Here is a 20,117-nt window from a genome sequence, read left to right on the forward strand (position 1 = left end):
TGTTGTGTTGTTTGGGACTAGAAATTCTCTGAACACACAAGGCCCTGCTCTCTCTCAGCTCAAGTATATGAAATGAGCCTTTGCAAAGGGCTGCTTAACAATGTTTGTTTATTAGGTTCTTGATAACCCGCCAAATCCAAAACTGGGTCATGGCAATTTACAATCAATAAAAATAGGAGAATAAAAAAAAGTAGAAATGAACGCCATTTGAAAATAGGACAGGATACTCAAGTCATAACATAGACATTCCCAAATTTAATTAAAAAAGGATAAAAACAATAAGTACAAATTCTTAACCATACATTGCTAGGTGGAATGCAAGACAGCTAGGCTCCGATATGGGTAACTTTGTTCCAAATGCCAATTCAAAAAAATATGCTTTGAGAAGGGATTTAAAATCTTACAAAAGAAAGTTCAGAGTGTAAATAGGGAGGCAGACTGTTCCAGAGAGAAGGTGCCAAGAAAAAAATAAGCAGAATGCCGGGTAGACCCATAGTGAGCATTCTTAGGAGATGGAAGTACCAACCTGCGGGAATCCAAGGAACGAAACGATTGGGAAGGAGTTTAGGGATTTGTGACGGTTGACAAATACAATGAATATTTATTTATTTATTTATTTAATACATTTATACCCACATTTTTCCACTAGTTGTAGGCTCAATATCCCAGGTGAAGTGCTCTATGAACCAAACAAAGACCTGTAAACGAGCATCTATATTGAATGAGAAGAGGGGTCACATAATCGTAACGTTTAGCACGGCACAGAAAGCAAGTGGCTGAATTTTGTAATGTTTGCACAAGTCGAAGAAGAAAAGCAGGGTTCCAGTAGTCTCAGGCTTTTGTGAATGTACAATTACAACATGTTCTTAAATTCTCTTTCTGAATAATGTAAAACTCGATTAGAGGTGTGCTCCTGCCTTCCCATAGAGCAAATTGTATGTAAGATCTGGAAAAATAAATGTCCTTTATAAAGAAGGAAATAGAACAACCTATATTGAAAACTGAAATTTCAACTCAAGGTTTGCATATGCTTCCCCTCAGCAATTTTTTTTTTTTTTTTTTGACCTGGCAGTTTCTTCATGCTCACTTGTACTTCCATTTCAGTCAGAAGCAGGTTTTAGGATCTGGCACCATCAACCTTCATTTACAACTACTTGGAGATGCTTTACCCTGTTTTCATATGTATCTGAGGACAAGCAGGATTGCAAGTCCTCATAAATGGGTGATGACATCTGATGGAGCCCAGCACAGGAAAAAGCTTCGACTGTATGTCTTAGAACAGGGCTTCTCAACCCAGGCCTCAGGACATCCTTAGCCAGTCAAGTTTTCAGGATAGCCACAATGAATATGCATGAGATAGATATGCATAGAATGGAGGAAGTCCATGCAAATTTTATCTCATAGATGTTCATTAGGGGTATCCAGAAAACCTGACTCAGGTCAGAATATCCATAATGAATATGTACAAGACAGATTTGCATTCATTGCCTCCTATCTCATGCATACTTATTGTGGATATCCTGAAAACCCAACGGTGTTCTCCGAGGCTGGGTTGAGAGGTACTGGTCTAGGAGTTATATTAGGGATACACTGGTATTAAGAAGACCTTGCTTTGCCTTGATGTTGCATGTTGACAGAAGCCACTGGGTTCAGTCATCCACTGACGCGTACCCAAAGGAGAAGGACTCAAGATTGTCCTTTATCGAGGCTACCAGTGTTGTACACAGAGCAGAAACAATGAAACGTTGACATCAGTCAAGCATTCAAATTCTGGCATCTGCCATATATACGAAGTGCCTTTGAATGGAGGAGCACACATCCTCCTCTCTGACAGGCAGGGTGTGCCAGCCTCCAAGAACCCAGGTTATGTTACACCTCAAGTGATCTCACTTACTGTGCTTTCTGACCTTGACATCTTCTATCTTTGAGGAGGAGCTGAGTATGAGAATTGAGGAGTAGCATGTTCGCCACCTAGCTGAACTCCATGTTCCAGCATGGACAAGGTTAGCATCAAGGCAGTTGGAGGTGCAGCTGATCCTTGAGACTTAAGCATTGAGGCCTCAAAAGTTTTCAGAGTTGATGCCAGCCACCCTAAACATTAATCGTAAGCACATTGAGACAGGAAACCTAGATTACTGTAATTCTTTATTTCTAGACCTATGTACCATGCTAAAAGCGCTGTAGACTCCTCAAAATTCAGCTGCAAGATTTTTGGCCGATTCATCTCATAATGATCATATTATTCCAGTTCTTTCATCACTATACTGGCTTTCTGTTTGTCAGAGTCAAATTTCTCTGTTGGGGAAACTTCTTGTGAGTTTTAGAATCCCCCACCCCAAAGTTCCATATTTAGTTACCTAGTTATTATTTAGAACAAAGAGGGGCGAGAGAGTTTTTGTGCAAAGAGACATTGGAGTATATTGTATATTTCAATACAGGTATTGTGTGTTGTACTGGAAAAATAAACATATTTTGCAAGTCCAGTTTTGCTCCTATTTCTTTCACGGTATTGGCCATGCTTATAGCGTAATGGGTAATAGACAGAATGAACCATGAATGTATTTCCCTCTGATACAAGATCGCAGTGTAACCTCCTTAATGTTTTCTCTCCTTTCTTTTGTCTCTTCAGATGGAGAAGGATGAGACCGTGAGTGATTCTTCCCCACACATAGCCAATATTGGAAGACTGGTAGAGGTAGGTATGGTGGGTCAGTGCAGAATCTGGCCTCCCTGGACACCCAACACCCTCTGAAAATTCAGAGAGAGAGAGAGGAGCTGAGCAAATCCACTAAGTCAAAGACAGTAACTGGACTTAATTCAGTTAACTGTTCAAAGACACAAATGCATTAACACCCTTTGGGTCCGATTTTCAGCTGATGGCGATCAGCATTTTGCTGACTGCTGCCAGCGTTAAAAGTGGAAATTCAATGCTGGGCCATGTCCAGGCTCTGACGTTGAATTTCCGGATATAGGAAGGCGACTAAAACAGCCATTTAAGTGCGATATTTGGTACTTGACCAGCTATGAAGAACCGCATAAAGATAGGACTGCATTTTATGACTCTGCCTCCAGAAAGGCCCCAAAATAGCCAGTTTCGACTTGAGCGCTAACTGGGCATTTTCAGTTACACTATCCGATTAAGTGCTGCTGAAAATGCACAGTTAGCCCTGGACCAGGCGATTTAATCATTTTGAATATCGGGCCCTTTCTTTTCTTTCCCACTCTGAAAGCTGCTCTTGCTTAACCAGTCCAGTCGTGGTGACCTAGATCAGGGTGGTTTAGCTGAAGCTCAGATAGATATCGTAGAGTGTACTGTACACTGGTAGCAGAACCAGGCTTATAGAAATACTTAAAATAAAATGCATTATGCTGAAAAAGATGACCTAGGTCAAGGCTAAAAGAGGAGACCTTCAGAGGAAAGTAGTGCCAAGCCAGTGTTGTTCCTTTTCAAATGTGCAGAGATCAGTTGTTTCCCCTGTTTGAAATTTTAATTAAAACAGCAGAGGCTGTTCAGAGTATGCTAATTTATATACCAAAGGTCCGAGGCAGGCAGCAAGGCATAAAACATAAAATGCAATTAAAGGTAAAAGCAGCTTATAATAACCAGAGGAACCACAAAATATATAAAATAAAATTTATATACAGAGGAAGTGCAGGTAAATTATGGTAAACATATTGGGCATACAGTATATAGATAATAAAATTGTAAAACTCTAATAATCCTAAAATTACAGATAATAGAAGTACCTGGCAATATTACTGTGAAAAGGGCAGACTGCTTCCTGTTCCCCTTTTCTCAACCAGCTCGCACACCTTCTGGTTACAGCAAAATTAACCTTTTGCCACTGGACAGCTTGCTCTGATTCATTCTGAATATTTTTACCTCCTTGATTACATGTCCAGCTGTTTACATTGCGTATTTTACAGTGCTGCTCTGGTTTCCACAGCTGGAATGTTTAAAGACTCTGCAGTACATGAAACGTATGTGCCGTCAGTTCTCAGTACAAGCCGTGCTGGGATGAGTTGTTCAGCATTAACACACGTTTGCTTGGTGTAAGTTGAATGGCCAGAAATTTTTACAATAAAAAAAGAAGTGAAAGTTAACAAAAAAACTGGGATCCCAGCAACAGTGTGCTTACTGGTAACATGATCCACGGTTTGTAATAGTCTGGCTGCAGGGAGAGAGGATTGCTAGTCATTGAGGCTTGAGAGAGACTGTTTGCTGCATGCCTGGTATGGAGCTCGGGACCCAAAGGAAAGGTAGGAACAATGTGCCCTGTGATTTTATCAAAGTGGGCCTGGTAAGAGCTCAAGACTGTACCTGAGCCCCAAGATAGAATGTGTGCTGAGTACCTGGTATAGAACTCAAGACCCAGATGGAAGCTAGGAACAACATGCCCACTGATGTAATTTGAGTGAGCCCAGTGAGAGTTCATAATTCATACTCCCTTGTGGTACATGGTCGTAGACGCATGCCCAAAGGGCCAGCACAAAGGAGATCTGAAGGCGACGAAACAGTGTGACAAGGCGGTGGCCGTAAGTAGAAGGTTGCTAGGCTGTATAGAAAGGGGAATGACCAGCAGAAGAAAAGAGGTTTTAATGCCCCTGTATAAGTCGTTGGTGAGGCCCCACCTGGAGTATTGTTTTCAGTTCTGGAGGCCGTATCTTGCTAAGGATGTAAAAAGTATTGAAGAGGTGCAAAGAAAAGCTACGAGAATGGTACGGGATTTGTGTTACAAGACGTATGAGGAGAGACTTGCTGACCTGAACATGTATACCCTGGAGGTAACGGAATTCAAACATGCGTGGGATAAACATAAAGGAATCCTGTTCCGAGGGAATGGATCCTTAGAAGCTTAGCTGAGATTAGGTGGCAGAGCCGGTGGTGGGAGGCGGGGCTGGTGGTTGGGAGGCGAGGATAGTGCTGGGCAGACTTATACGGTCTGTGCCCTGAAAATGACAGATACAAATCAAAGTAAGGTATACACAAAAAGTAGCACATATGAGTTTATCTTGTTGGGCAGACTGGATGGACCATGCAGGTCTTTTTCTGCCGTCATCTACTATGTTACTATGTTATGTTACAAAGGAGATCACCCCTTTGGAGCCATAAAGGACTGTAGCACAGAAGGTCATTTGGAAGAATATTAGCTGGTGAGCATGGAGTGTACTTCCTTTGATTCTGATGGGAAAACAAAGATAAAGAATAAAGAGGTATTGACTTCTGGATCAAGAGTTAAAGACACTATGGACCAGCATGTCTCTGTCATTAAAAGATGTGAAGTAACTGCAGCTGACCAGTTGTTGGCATCTTCCATCTCTGTAGCTTCCCTTAGCTTGGGTGGCTGTACTCTATCCCCGCCTAATACTCCTGTTTCTACATCGTTGGAGAAGGGAGTTTGTGTTTTGTCCTATACTCTGGGTGTAGTTTCTGAGGGAGAGGTTTCTCTCCTTCAGTCTTTTCATACCTTGTAGGGAAGTATTCCGTCTCTTCAGTTGTTGTTCCTCCTAGGTTGGAAGTTCCTCAAACTCAATGATTGGATATATTTCCTCATTTGATATTGGAATATCATGATCAGAACTGAGGGCATGGCTTAGATCAGTGACACAGCAGTGTAAATTTTGCTGTCTGACAACTAAAAGTTCTGGTGCTTCAAGACTCTATGCTGCAGTGCAGTGACAGCAATCAAAGATAGTTTGACACTACATCACAGGTTAGAGACTTTTAAGAATGTGTCTTAGGCAAAAAAACAAAACAAAACTGCTTTATACATTTGGAATGTTAAATTTCCAAACTTCAATTAAACATTTTCCAGCTGTGCTGAGCTGATAGGGTGGAGGGCATTGCTTGTGTATTTTTATTTAGAACCTACCTTCAAAGAAGGATTTCAGGTTTGTTTGTTTTTTTGTTACATTTGTACCCCGCGCTTTCCCACTCATAGCAGGCTCAATGCGGCGGGCAATGGCGGGTTAAGTGACTTGCCCAGAGTCACAAGGAGCAGCCTGTGCCGGGAATCGAACTCAGTTCCTCAGTTCCCCAGGACCAAAGTCCACCACCCTAACCACTAGGCCACTCAGGAGAGACAGGCACAGAGTAACGTAATTTTGTAGGAAGTAGAGATGGCTCGACTGAAACCTGCCTCCCTTCAGATGGGCAAGAGGAGCAACTAAGTATCTAGATGTTCAGGTAGAGGCGGATTTGGCCACCTTTAAATCTAGACTGAAAACCCACCTCTTTAACATTGCTTTTGACTCGTAACCACTTGTAACCACTCGCCTCCACCTACCCTCCTCTCTTCCTTCCCGTTCACATTAATTGATTTGATTTGCTTACTTTATTTATTTTTTGTCTATTAGATTGTAAGCTCTTTGAGCAGGGACTGTCTTTCTTCTATGTTTGTACAGCGCTGCGTATGCCTTGTAGCGCTATAGAAATGCTAAATAGTAATAAGCCCTTAGGACAATTAATGAGGATCTCAGAAGGTGGCATGGAAATGATCTCTCATGCCGGGGAAGGATAAGCAGTGGTAAAGAGGAGTATCCTGCTATGGCTGCTTGTTTCAGGTATAGTGGTTCCTAAGGGGATTTTGGTAAGGCTGTAGTGGGACATTTCTCAGTTTCTATGGGGGTGGAAGAGGCTGAAGGCAGCTAAGATAATTTTGTGTAGGCGTAAAGGGGGGGAGGGGGAGATTAGCGATTCCAAATTGTAGGCTTTATTACTTGGCAGCCCAAGTCTAAAATTGTGTCTAGATGGTATTCAACGCCTACCTGCCCAAACACTTCAGGTAGGTGTTGAAGGGGATGCATGGAGGTGGGTTCTCTTCTGCACATCTGGCGGTGGTGTCCTAAAATAATGGATTACTGGAAGCAGGTCGTGAAGGCATTGAAAATTCTATTGGGAGTGGAACTTTGAGCCCAGAGATACTTCCATTGGGAATGCTCCCCAGATGTTTGGGAAGGGACATGAAGAGGGTCATTAAAATGGGGATAATAGCAATGAGATGTGAAATAGCAGGTCGCTGGAAGAATGAGGCCCTGGAGTTAGAGGGGTGGTGTGGTAGATTGGGCTCAGTAGGGTGGATGGATAAGCTGACCGATAATTCAAAATGGGAGGTACAGCAAAGAGCAGAGAAGTGGGAAAGTTTTGGGTGTATTTTGACCAGGGAAGTATCAGGTAGGGGGATGGGATTGGGGGTTGGGAGGATTGTGTGAGACAATTGGACCTGTTGGTGCTCAGATGGAGAGGAGGGAGGGAGGGAGGGAGGGAAGGAGAAGTGATGGTTCTGCATAAGAAGTGGGGGAGAGAAGAGGAGGGAGGGGAAAGGAAGGGGCGGTGATAGTTGACTTGTTAAATTGGGTTACTCAATGGTGAGAGTGGGAATGGATAAAGGTGTTTCTGGGGAGGGTATGTTATGGGGGGTGTGGATGGGGGGTGTGGATGAGTACATATATGCAGGTGACAAGTGGGTTAGGTAGGGTGGAGGGCTGGTTGAAATGCAGTTGTAATAGGGACAGGGATGTAAATATAGATCAACTGGAGGGTAGGGGGTCGTGGAGTGGAGGTTAAAACAAAAGGAATCACACAAGCTATAATGACCGTTCATGTGTACAGATTGTGTTGCAGAAGCACAGCAATACCGATTAGACACCAAGCAGGAGGGTAGGAGAGAGCAAAGTATGGCAAGAATGTTTGTTCTGTAGCACAGAAATGGGAAAGGAGGCCTTTGTGTCTAGATCCCATTACAAATCGAAACCTCCCCATGGTATAAGGGGTTCCCATCATAAGATCCTGTTGAGTGAGAGCTTTCTTCTCCATGCTGTGGAAACCTGAGCAGGACTAACTCATCGGCAGAGACCCAGAAGTGCTGAAACTTATTCCATCTTTTTTTTTTTTTCTTTCTGTCCCAGGATATGGAAAATAAGATCCGAAGCACACTCAACGAGATCTATTTTGGGAAAACCAAGGACATTGTTAATGGACTGAGGTAATGTGTCTGGCTGACTGAACCCCTTTTCATGACCAGATTGTAATAATCCTGTCTCAATTTATTTCCTTTACTGGTCTCCCATTGCCTTGCAATACCGTTTGCAGTACCTCTTCCTTTACAAGCCAGTATCAAAAGAATGTTGGACACCTAATCTAGGAGCTTTTGCTTAGGTGCCTAAAGTTTGGTGCTTAAATTTTAGGATGACCTTCTTGTAACATATGACCTCATTTTAGACTTGCATTTCACTTGCCTACCTTAAGCATTTACATTTAGGTAACATAGTACTAGGTATCAATACTTAGCACCTAACTTTCTTTCATCACCCTGGCTGAACACACTTTTTAGACACCTGAATTGATGTGCTCAGCCTTAGGCAGTTTTCGGAGAGCAAAAGTATGCACCTAAGCCCTTTGAGAATTGACTTCATAGTGTCTGCCTTTCTGCCTATTTTGAGGTCTTGTGTATTGGTAGCTGCCAATTACACATTCAACCCACTTCCCACAAACAATCTGCAATATCCATACTGCCTTCCTCTAGAGCAGAGGTTCTCAACCCAGTCAGGTTTTCAGGATACTCACGATGAACGTCCATGAGATAGATTTTGCATTTTAATTGTAGAAATCCCCAAAACCTGACTGGCTAGGTATATCCCAAGGACTGGGTTGAGAACCCCTGCTCTGGACAATGTTCTGCAGAATCTATCCATTCTTCCTACAGTAATGTTTGCTGACTCGAGTGCTCCCCACCCCCTCCTTCATAATGTTAGAGTTTGCAGTATCTATGTCTATGCTGTTCCTCCAGTTAAAGGTCCACAGCACGCAGTATTCGTCCACCCTCTCTGTACAGTGAGAACTGGCACCTGGCAAGGTTCACAGTAGCCACACCCCAACAGGAGGTCTACAGACTGCCTGCATCCCTTAGGCTCCTTGCTTCCTTCTCCCAGGAATTGTTTGATATAACCTTTCCAGTTTCATATTCATAAATTCAATGCAGTAGATCTAAAGAGCACCTACCTGCCTTTGAAGAAGAGCCATTGTTAGAAATCTGCCAGTAAATCTATTAGCTCAGCTTGTCTCTCTTCTTTAATGGACAGTTTTATTCATAAGCTGGGTTTGTTGGCTTTGTTTCGTGCTTAGTTCTTAGCTTGCAAGTGACAACAGGGCAAACAGAAGCAGAGCCTGTGATTCACTGAGCAAAATGGATTATATGTTAATTAAGAAGGAAATAGCGCAACTGATAGGGCTTTGGGGGAAGTCCTCTTGCATCTCAGATATGTGGTGTGGTTGGAGAAGGGAAAGGAATATTAACCTTTCAGCCATCCTTGAAGCTGTGATGTTCATAATTAAACCCTACGGTGTAGAGCTGCAGTGCTGTAGTGAAATGGACATTTCCAGCAGGTGTAAACTGAGGTTCCTAACTTCTGAATTGCCTGATGCCGTTGCCACCAGTCATAAAGCAATGGCATGTCTCATGTATGAGAAAAGTGCCCGTGAATTTAGACAGTTAATTGATAAAGTTTTAATTGGGCTCTGAGATGTAGCAGTAATAGATAATGACACAAGATCCTGACCACTGGTTTAACCCCTTTGATGTTTAGAAATAGACTGTAGTGTGATGTTGAACATCTGGTGTATCTACTCCCATTGTGATTCCTTATGTTTGCTTTCTGGTGTCCTAGTATGTGCTCAGTTTCTCGGTGTAGCAGTTGTCTTGACATAGGCACCAGAGAGTCAACGTGATGATTGGGGTGCCAAACTCAATACATATTGCCTCTCCCTGGACACAGTGAAGGAGTCTGCTTAATATTAGGGGTGCTCAGTCATTGGCTCCTACAGCAAAGTGTGTAACTAGCTCCAGGTTTCTGGTAGGGTTAAACCCATAGAACCCATTCTACAAAGAACAAATACATTGCACTGATGTGGGGAGAATGGACGCAGAAACCAAGCAATTTAATTGCATCTTTCTCCTGGCACTTGTGTCGCTCAGAATCCTTCCCAGCACATGAGGGGAAATGAGTTCACTGTTCACATCTTTTCTCTGGCTCATACATCTAAGCTCTGTCCTCTCATCACGGGAGGTGTGCCAGTGCTTCCTTTACTGTGTTCCAGATTTCCGGTGGATTCTTGAATCCAGCACCTTCCCGAGGGAAGATATCTGGACACCAGAGATCTGTATGACTGGGCTCGTTTTGTTCTCTTCTGTGCTTCTCTCACTTCTGAACTACTCTCTGTAGATCAATTGACGCTATCCCTGACAACCAAAAGTATAAACAGCTGCAGAGGGAACTTTCTCTGGTCCTGACTCAGCGGCAGATCTACATTGAACCTGATAATTAATCCAGCCAAGGTACCCACTGCCTGAGAGGTGTGAGATTCCCCCCCCCCCCCCCACACTAAACCAGAACTCACCAAAAACAGGAGTGGGTGGGAAGGGATGCCTGACTGCTGCATGAAGCCATTGGATTTTGCCTTTTTGTGTGTTTAAACCAGAACTAACCCCCTGATGTTCACTAGTTGCTGCAAGCACCTTGAGCACTGGGAATTGGGGTGGGGTCCAAACCGTTTGACATGCATGCGTGTTGATGATGAGATGGGTACCACCTGTGTCTTACGTATGCTCATGGTAGAAGTAGATTTGTTCCTGCATGATGCTTTAAAAACTTTGTGCTCCTTTTACTAAGGTGCGCTGAAAAATGGCCTTAGTAGTGTAGGCATGGGTTTTGGGTGCGTGCAGAATCATTTTTTCAGCGCATCTATAAAAAAAAGGCCGAAATTTTGCCGAAAATGGATGTGCGGCAAATTGAAAATTGCTGCACGTCCATCTTGGGTCTGAGACCTTACTGCCAGCCATTGACCTAGCGGTAAAGTTTCACGCAGTAACCGGGCAGTAATGACCTACTCGCACCAAATGCCACTTGACGCGTGTCCGATACCCGCAGCAAAAATGAAATTACCGCAAGGGCCACGCAGTAGCTGTGCGGTAACTCCATTTTGGCACGCGTTGGGCAAACGTAGACGCTTACACGGCGTAGTAAAAGGGCCCCTTTGACTCCTGAAGAGCTTTGCCAGCTATAGTTGGGTTTTCATTTTGCTCAGGACTGTACACCAAGGGAATCTTTAGATGTGAATCCAGCTGTTTGCACTTTGGGAATATGTAAAGGCCTGTATGCTTGGGTGATACTACAGGTTTCAGACGTGTCATATAGAATATCTAAGGGAATTTTATATGATTAGAGCTCTGGACTCTTTTCTTTTGCCTAGCAGCAGAGTACAGAGGGCGTCTTTTCTCTCACTCTTTAATGGTATATGCAGAAAAATGGTTGAAGAGGCAGAAAGTGGGTAAGATTCAGCCCCCATTGCCAGCCTTAGCTACCGACCATGTCTGACGTGTGAATATCACACCGGGGCTAACGCAGCATATTTCTTTGTATCTTCAGTTACTTGCCTTTGGACATTCCTGTGCGCTTTAGTGAGTCTTATTTTTTTTTTTACATTTCTAAAATGTAAGCTGTTTCTTGATTTTGTGTATTTTCTTTTTATTTGTTTTTATTTTTTTTTCCTTTTGGCCTATCAGTGACATAATTTTGGCAGCTAGCTTGAGTGTGATCCTGCCTGAGAAGATGACTTTCCTTTCAAAGTCATTTCAGTTAGATCTTTATCTTGCTTTGAAATATGTTTGTTACGTTAGGTTTTTGATATACTGCCTTTTTTATGGTACAACCAGAGCAGTTTACATATTGCAAACAGGTACGTTCTTCTGTGACTTATGATGTTTAATGGGATGGGGTGAAATTTTGGGATTTTGCTCACACCTTTTTCAGGCGTAGCTCAAGTTGAGTTACATTCAGGTAAGTATTAAGTGACAAAGCCAAGATAAAAAGGGACAGCAGTGGAATTGGAACTCAGGGTTTTCTGGTTCTCAGCCCACGGATTTAACCATTAGATGACTCCTCCACCCGTCCCCCCAAGCTTCCTTTTAAGGTGAATTTATAAGAATCTGGCACAAACCTTTCCATTATTGGACACCTTTCAAGAGTTGATGCCTTGATATATATACGATTTGGCATCTGTTTGGTACTTAAGGGCAGCCCTAATGCACAGATACTTCTTAAAGCTGATTATGTCTTAAGTATGACAGTGAGCCTTCGTATGACATTGGTTTGACCCCTCGAGTGTACGCTGGTGCTTTAAGAGCATGTCTGTGAAAACAAGAGGAGAGGGGGAAGGAGGCATGTTTTATTTTGGGGTTGGGTTTTTTTCCCCCCTTGTCTAGCAGTGTCTTTCTTCTTTGGACTTCCAGTTGAACCAGGGCCAGGATATGGCACCAAGAGCCTTCATTTGCATTAACCTGTGGATATATCCCCTTCAGCACATGTAATCTGTTCAGTGCAGTGACCGTCCTCAACTGGGGCCAGCAGCAGACCAGCAGATTGCGTGAATAAGGATTTTATTAAAACAAAGCCCGACATAGCCACTTTTTGTCTTAGGCTGTGTCAAGGGCAAACTGTCAATTTTTAGACATAAAATGAAAAACAAACCAATAAATAATTCACATACAAATGTATCCACATAAATGTATAAGTAATAATAAAATAATAGTGACATGAATAAAATGCATTCAGAAGTGCTGTTCGTGTAGATAGTAAAGCAGAATTCAAGGAACCATAAAAAGTACAAGCAGTCTGTGATGTCGTCAGTGTTACATCCAACATCCAATTTCATTGGCTTACATAGATTTCCTTCCATGAGGTGAGGAATCCTGCACAATCCAATAGTATACCAATAAAAATGTGCAAACTATACTTACAGGAGATTCAAAACACACTTTCCCCTATTACTATTAAGTCCATCTTAATAATGGCTTATGGACTTTTTCTTTTAGGATCGTATCCAAACTTTTTTATAACCCTGCTAAGCTAACTGCTTTTACCGCATTCTCTGGCAATGAATTCCAGAGTTTAATTACACGTTGAGTGAAGAAATATTTTCTCTGATTTGTTTAATTTACTTCTTAGTAGCTTCTTTGCACGCCCCCTAGTCCTAATATTTTTTGAAAGTGTAAACAAGTGATTCTTCACATCTACCTGTTCCACTCCACTCAGTATTTTATAAACCTCTATCCCGTCTCTTCTCCATGCTGAAGAGCCTTAGCCGCTTTAGCCTTTCTTCATAGGGAAGTCATCCCATCCCCTTTATCATTTTTGTCGCCCTTCTTTGTACCTTCTCTAATTCCACTATATCTTTTTTGAGATGTGGTGACCAGAGCTGGACACAGTATTTAAGGTACGGTCGCACCATGGAGCGATACAAAGACGTTATAATATTCTTGGTTTTATTTTCCATTCCTTTCCTAATAATTTCTAACATTCTATTTGCTTTCTTAGCTGCCGCTGCACACTGATCAGAAGGTTTCAACGTATATCATCAACGATGACAGGTTCTTTTCCCAGGCAGTGACTCCTAATGTGGAACCTCACATCATGTAGCTATAGTTTGGGTTCCTCTTTCCCACATGCATCACTTTGCACTTGCTCACATTAAAAGTCATCTGGATTCCCAGTCTTGTAAGGTCCTCTTGTAATTTTTCACAATTATTTTGTGATTTAACAGCTTTGAATAACTTTGTGTCATCAGTGAATTTAATTACCTCACTAGTTACTCCCATCTCTAGATCATTTATAAATATGTTAAAAAGCAGCAGTCCCAACACAGACCCCCGTGGAACCCCACCATGTACCCTTCTCCATTATGAATACTGGCCATTTAACCCTACTCTCTGTTTTCTATCTTTTAACCAGTTTTTAATCCACAATAGGACATTGCCTCCAATCCTATGACTTTCTGATTTCCTCAGGAGTCTTTCATGAGGTACTTTGTTAAATGCCTTTTGAAAATCTAGATACACAATATCAGCCAGTTCACCTTTATTCACATGCTTATTCACCCCATCAAAGAAATGTAGTAGATTGGTGAGGCAAGATTTCCGTTCACTAAACCGATTTTGGCTTTGTCTCATTAATCCATGCATATGTATATGCTCTGCAATTTTGTTATCTCTAACATTTTCCCCGGCACCAACGTCAAGCTCATCAGTCTATAATTTCCCATCACCTCTGGAACCATTTTTAAAAATTGGCCATCCTCCAATCTTCCGGTACCATGCTTGATTTTAAAGATAAATTACATATTACTAACAATAACTCTGCAAGTTCATTTTTTAATTCTATTAGTACTCTGGGTTGTATACCATCCAGTCCAAGTGAGTTGCTACCCTTCAATTTGTCAGATTGCTCCATTACATCGTCCATGTTTACAGAGATTTGTTTCAGTTTCCCTGACTTGTCAGCACTGAATACGATTTCTGGCACCGGTTTCTCTCCCACATCTTCCTCGGTGAAGACCAAAGCAAAGAATTAATTTAATCCCTCCACTATGGCCTTGTCTTCCATGATTTCCCCGTTTATCCCTTGGTCATCTAGTGGTCCAACTGATTGTTTTGCCAGCTTCTCGCTTTTAATATATCTAAAAAAGTTATTATTCTGTGTTTTTGCCTCCAACGAAATCTTCTTTTCGAAGTCTCTTTGCCTTCCTTAATCAGTGCTTTGCTTTGTCTAAATTGAGAATTTGCCCCTGACGCAGCATGTCAAAGACAAAATGTGGCTACGTTGGACTTTTGGTTTTAATAAAATTGTTATTCCTGCAGTCTGCTGGCTTTTTGTGTGGTTTGCTGCTTGAGCATCCTCAGAACTGCTGCCTCGCTGTGTTTCTGCTCTCAACTGGGGCCGTGCATCAGAGTTCCTTCCAGACCCCTGCAGTTGAGGGCCCTATATCTGACCATTAGGTGCCACAGTTTACCAAGACTGTGACTTGCTAGCTTTCTCCCACCCCAGTTGAACAGTGACATGGTTCCGCACAGGCAACTAATAAATAAATTGAGTGCCCTCGGTGTGGGACCTAGAGTAACTGATTGAGTAAAAAATTGGTTGAATGGTAGGAGACAGAAGGTGGTGGTAAATAGAGCTTGCTCTGAAGAAAAGGATGTCATCAGTGGAGTACCGCAGGGATCGGTCCTAGGGCTGGCTCTTTTTAACATCTTTGTGAGCGATATTGCGGAAGGGCTGTCTGGTAAGGTTTGTCTCTTTGCAGATGATACTAAACTCTGCAACAGGGTGGACACCCTGGAGGGTGTGAGTGACATGAGGAAGGACCTAGTGAAGCTAGAGGAATGGACCGATATTTGGCAACTAAGGTTTAATCCCAAAAAATGCAGGGTCATGCACGTGGTCGCAAAAATCCGAGGGAACGCTACAGTATAGGGGGTGTAGTGCTTCAGTGTGCAAAGGAAGAGCGGGACTTGGGGGTGATTTGTGTCTGACGATCTTAAAGCTTTCGAACAGGTAGAAAAAGCAACAGCCAAAGCCAGAAGGATGCTTGGGTGCATAAAGAGAGGCATGACCAGCAGGAAAAAGGAGGTGATAGTGCCGTTGTATACGTCTCTGGTGAGGCCTCATGTGGAGTACTACGTGCGGTTCTGGAGACCGCACCTACGGAAAGATATAAACAGGATGGAGTCGGTCCAGAGGGCGGCTACAAAATTAGTAAACGGTTTTGAATGCAAAAATTATAGGGACAGGCTTATGAACCTCAACATGTATACGCTGGGAGAAAGGAGACATGATAGAAACGTTTAAATATCTCAAGGGCATTTATGTACAGGAAGAGAGCCTTTTTCAAATGAAGGAGAGCTCTGGAATGAGGGGGCATATGACAAAGTTAAGAGGGAATAGGCTTAGGAGTAACCTAAGGAAGTATTATTTCACAGAAAGGGTGGTGGAGGCGTGGAATAGCCTCCCAGTGGAGGTGGTGAAGTCGAGGACTGTTCCAGAATTTAAAAAGGCATGGGATAAGCATGTGGGATCGCTTGGGAACAGGAATAATTAGGGGTTACAGAGGATGGGCAGACTGGATGGGGCATATGGCCTTTATCTGCCGTCATGTTTCTATGTTTCTATTATGACAGTACATATTACTGCCACTGAACTGCCTTGCAGAATAAACCATTCCTTTTATAATATATGCAGTGTTAACAAATTGAAGAAAAAGATCAATCCTCTTGTTAGCAAGTGGAAGGCTTTAAAGATTATATATCTTGCCTGGCATTTAATGGCAACAGCAGCCATAGCTTCAGCTGTCTTTAAGAGCAGCTCCTCTGGGCCAGATCGAAGCTGAGACAGCAGTAAATAAACTTGACAGTGTTGTGGAACGAGAATTCCAAAATGTGATTCATTGGATTACATTTCCATAGTCACTTTACAGTTAGCATTTTACTTGTTGCTGACCCTGGCAGCAAACCACCTGTGAGAAGATCCCATCGTCCTGGTCCTCGCGTACTGCAAACAAATATTCTGCGGATGTATGAGCGTACATTTGGTCTAAAAACTAAATAAAATTGCATGGCCTGGTTACCTGAAAAATCAAATCTGTTAACAGCTCCTAAGGAGCAGGGTTGTGCCCTTCTTTAATCTTAATCCTCCAGCAGCAGGGGCCTCATCATGCCTTGGTGCTCAGTATCTCAGGCCACACCTTTGAGTGCTTTGCTTCTGGCAGAAACCCAGATTCTGCATTTGTATCGTCCACTGGGTCCTGAAAGCTCTCGGCTGTCTTTTGACTTCACTTCTGCATAGCAGCTTCTTTCATTTTTGATGAAGCAGTGTCCTGAAGGTACTTTTAGTACATAAGTAATGCCACACTGGGAAAAGACCAAGGGTCCATCGAGCCCAGCATCCTGTCCTCGACAGCGGCCAAGCCAGGCCAAGGGCACCTGGTGAGCTTCCCAAACGTACAAACATTCTATACAATCAAGCCATTGTGACATCACTAATGAGGTTGGCTCTTATTGGTGGAATGAACCACTATGACATCACAATAGGTGAAATCACTGCTCTATGTAATAAAAGTGAGCCAAGTAGAGGACATAAGTACATAAGTAATGCCACACTGGGAAAAGACCAAGGGTCCATCAAGCCCAGCATCCTGTCCACGACAGCGGACAATCAAGGCCAAGGGCACCTGGCAAGCTTCCCAAACGTACAAACATTCTATACATGTTATTCCCGGAATTGTGGATTTTACTTCTAAGGTTACTTAGGAATCTTAGAATAATCAGTTGTTCTTACTATTGTAGTGCCTTGAAGCTGCCTCCGTACCTTACAAGTGCTTTGGTGTCTCATCAGTCTCATTTTGCTTTGTACCATGAGGGTTGTTGGCATCTCACAAGTCAGTAAACACCTCAGGAGGGGCTTTGCTTCACTAGTGCTTCTCTACCTTGACTTTTCAAGTATCTCCAGGGCATCGCACCATTTTTATAGTGCAGCTCTAGAATGTTTGTTTTAGTTCTGTGGGTATCGTTTGGCATCTCCTGAGCACCTGGGCCTCAAGATAACTTCAGTTTGATGCAGTGCAGACTGGAGGCCTTTCACTGAACGAATGCTAAATGGTCAATTGCTTCGCCATGGTGGATGTCCTGCTGTCAGTCATGTAATGCTTGCTGCTTCCCATCCATATTCTTTCTGACTTGTACTTCCTCAGTGGGATCCCTTGCATTTTGTCCGTGCAGCATAACCCCAGAGGAGAAAGGAATAGCCAGTGGTTACCAAACCTGGTCCTGGAGGCACCCCAGCCAGTCGGGTTTTCAGGATACTCATAATGAATATTCATGAGAGAAATTTGCAGTGCATGTAAAATCTCTCTCATGCATAGGCGCCGACTCTGTGGGTGCTGTGGGTGCTTGAGCACCCCCAATATTTTAACCCGCTGTCAGTTCTGGTTCCAACCCCGACCTGCCCGCCCTCTTCTCCCTCAACAGTCCTCCGTCCTCGCCTTCCTGCCGCCCCAGAATTTAAAACTCATCTTACCTTGAGTCCTGGCAGCAGTGAAAGGCGAGCAGGCTCAGCTTCAGCCTTCCCTTCTCTCTCAGCTCTGGTCCCGCCCTCATTTCCTGTTTCCGCGAGGGCCTGCTCGCCTTTCATTGCTGCCGGGACCGAGCGAGGCAAGATGAGTTTTAAATTCTGGGTGGCAGGAAGGCGAGGACGGAGGACTGTTGTGGGAGAAGAGGTCGGACTGGGGTTGGGACTGGCACTCGGAGAAGAGAGGGGGGGCCTGGAACTCGGAGGAGAGGGGGGCTGAAAAGGGGCAGGTGGTGTTTGGGGCGAGTTACTGGACATGGAGGGGAGAGAGGAGAAATCGCTGGACATGGAGGGGAGGGCTGGGGAGAGAGGATAATTCACTGGACATGGATGAGAGGGGAGGGTAGGGGAAAGAGGAGAATTGCTGGATATGAATGGAGGAGAGGGCAGGGGAGAGAGGAAAATTGCTGGATATGAATGGAGGGGGTAGTGGGGGAATGCACCACCTGTAAAAACAAAAATTCAGCACCCCCCAATCATTTTGAAAAGTTGGCTCCTATGCTCTCATGAATATTTATTGTGGATATCCTGAAAACCTGACTGATTGGGGTGCTTCTAGGACCTGGTTTGGGAAGCAGTGGAATAGCCACTGACTGCCACTCCTTTTCACTGGGATTTTATCATGTTTCTCTGATTCTGTTCTTTTATAATCCACACAACCTGCTGGTAATGTAGCAGACTAGAAGTCCTGTTGTATTGTGACTGTTTCTTATTCAGCAAAGACACTCACAGCTGTGCTTCCAAACAGCAGCAGAAAGAGTTTGCACATAAGAACCTGATAACCAGCGGCGTAGCAAGGTGGGGGCACCCCGCCCCGGGTGCACACTGCTGGAGGGTGCGGAGAGCAGCCGCGAGCCTGTCGGCTCTACTGGTTCCCTGCTCCCTCTGCCCCGAACAGGTTACTTCCTGTTTCGGGGCAGAGGGAGTAGGGAGCCAGTGGAGCCAACAGGCGCGCGGCTGCTCTCTGCACCCTCCAGCAGCCAAGAATGCACCCGCGGGGCGGGGGGGGGGGCTTGATGCGCTGGGGGGGGGTTGTGCTGCACCCTGGGGGACGGACGCCACTGCACCCGGGGAGGGGGTGCACAGCGGCGATCCGCCCCAGGTGGCAGCCCAACTAGGATCGCCATTGCTGATAACATGCCTGGTCAAGCAGGTGTTTCTCTTTCCTATTGTGGAGATATGCTTGTGCAGCGCTGCGTATGCCTTGTAGCGCTATAGAAATGCTAAATAGTAGTAGTAGTAGTTCTTACAGTATGGTTACTTATATGATCATATGTCCCACCTCCTTTGGTATGCTAACCAGGAAAAATAATGTGAGATTCTCAGTTTTAGAATTGCACTAAAACTACACATGTGCCTTAGGAGAGCTGGATTGTATTTGTTCCTCCCTGGAAAGGCAGTACAAGATTGTAATATGGGTATCCATATGTCCACTTCCAATGCACACCTTGTCATGTTTCACTGCTTACATGTTTTGCTGTTGAAATTCTATTTTGCCAAGTACGTTTCCTCTCGTGGAATTAAGCAACCACAGAGTAATCCCCACGTTCCCGTCCCTGCCAAGGTGCTTTGAATTTGTTTTGCAGTTTCTTCAGCCCGAGGTGATCTTGTCTTTAAATGCATTACTTCTAATTGCTGTCATTTTTCCACTTTCCTGTCCTCCACAGGTCCGTTCAAACGTTTGCAGATAAATCAAAACAAGACGCTCTTAAAATTGATCTGATGGAAGCCTTGAAGAAAAAGCAGCAAAGTTAAAATGGTTTCCACGCAAATCAAAGACATGCCATTCACTTTAATTTCTTAGACTTTGTTTCTCTCCCCCACTTCTCCATTGCCTTTTTGTCATGACGGTCCATCAATATGTTGAATGAATTGAATTGAATTTAAATGAAATGTCAGAGTCTGCATCAGATTATCCATCCAATGCCATTGAGTCCTATTAATAAAGTTGTAGAAACTTTTTCAGTCTCTGCAGTTACTTTATGCCATGCCATGGTGGACATCACATGCTCTATTTTGCTTTGTCCGCCTCATTCCCCCCCCCCTCCCCCCCAATTTTGTTAGTGTCATAAAACATGTGTTAATTTGTTTGTCTGTCTGTCTTTCCCTGCCCGCCTCCTTTTGCTACATTGGTGTAAAAAATGTAAAAGAAAATTATTATTGTG

The 20,117-nt window shown here is 43.6% G+C and overlaps 1 protein-coding gene across 3 annotated transcripts in view; it reads left to right on the forward strand.

The window, feature by feature from the left end:
* The window catches only part of CAPZB (capping actin protein of muscle Z-line subunit beta), a 111,736-nt gene extending 91,823 nt beyond the window's left edge, over nt 1–19,913 (forward strand). For 2 of the 3 annotated variants that reach the window (XM_030222297.1, XM_030222298.1), the window contains exons 7-10: nt 2,630–2,695; nt 7,909–7,985; nt 10,222–10,334; nt 19,620–19,688. In XM_030222297.1, the coding sequence (XP_030078157.1) occupies nt 2,630–2,695; nt 7,909–7,985; nt 10,222–10,324 (246 nt within the window). In that variant the 3' untranslated portion in view covers nt 10,325–10,334; nt 19,620–19,688. Of the gene's footprint in view, nt 1–2,629; nt 2,696–7,908; nt 7,986–10,221; nt 10,335–19,619 lie in introns of all 3 variants that reach the window. The other variant, XM_030222299.1, reaches the window with a different exon arrangement.
* Nucleotides 19,914–20,117: the final 204 nt, after the last annotated feature.

This window comes from Microcaecilia unicolor, chromosome 13 (assembly GCF_901765095.1).
Source record: "Microcaecilia unicolor chromosome 13, aMicUni1.1, whole genome shotgun sequence".
NCBI classification, from domain to species: Eukaryota; Metazoa; Chordata; class Amphibia; order Gymnophiona; family Siphonopidae; genus Microcaecilia; species Microcaecilia unicolor.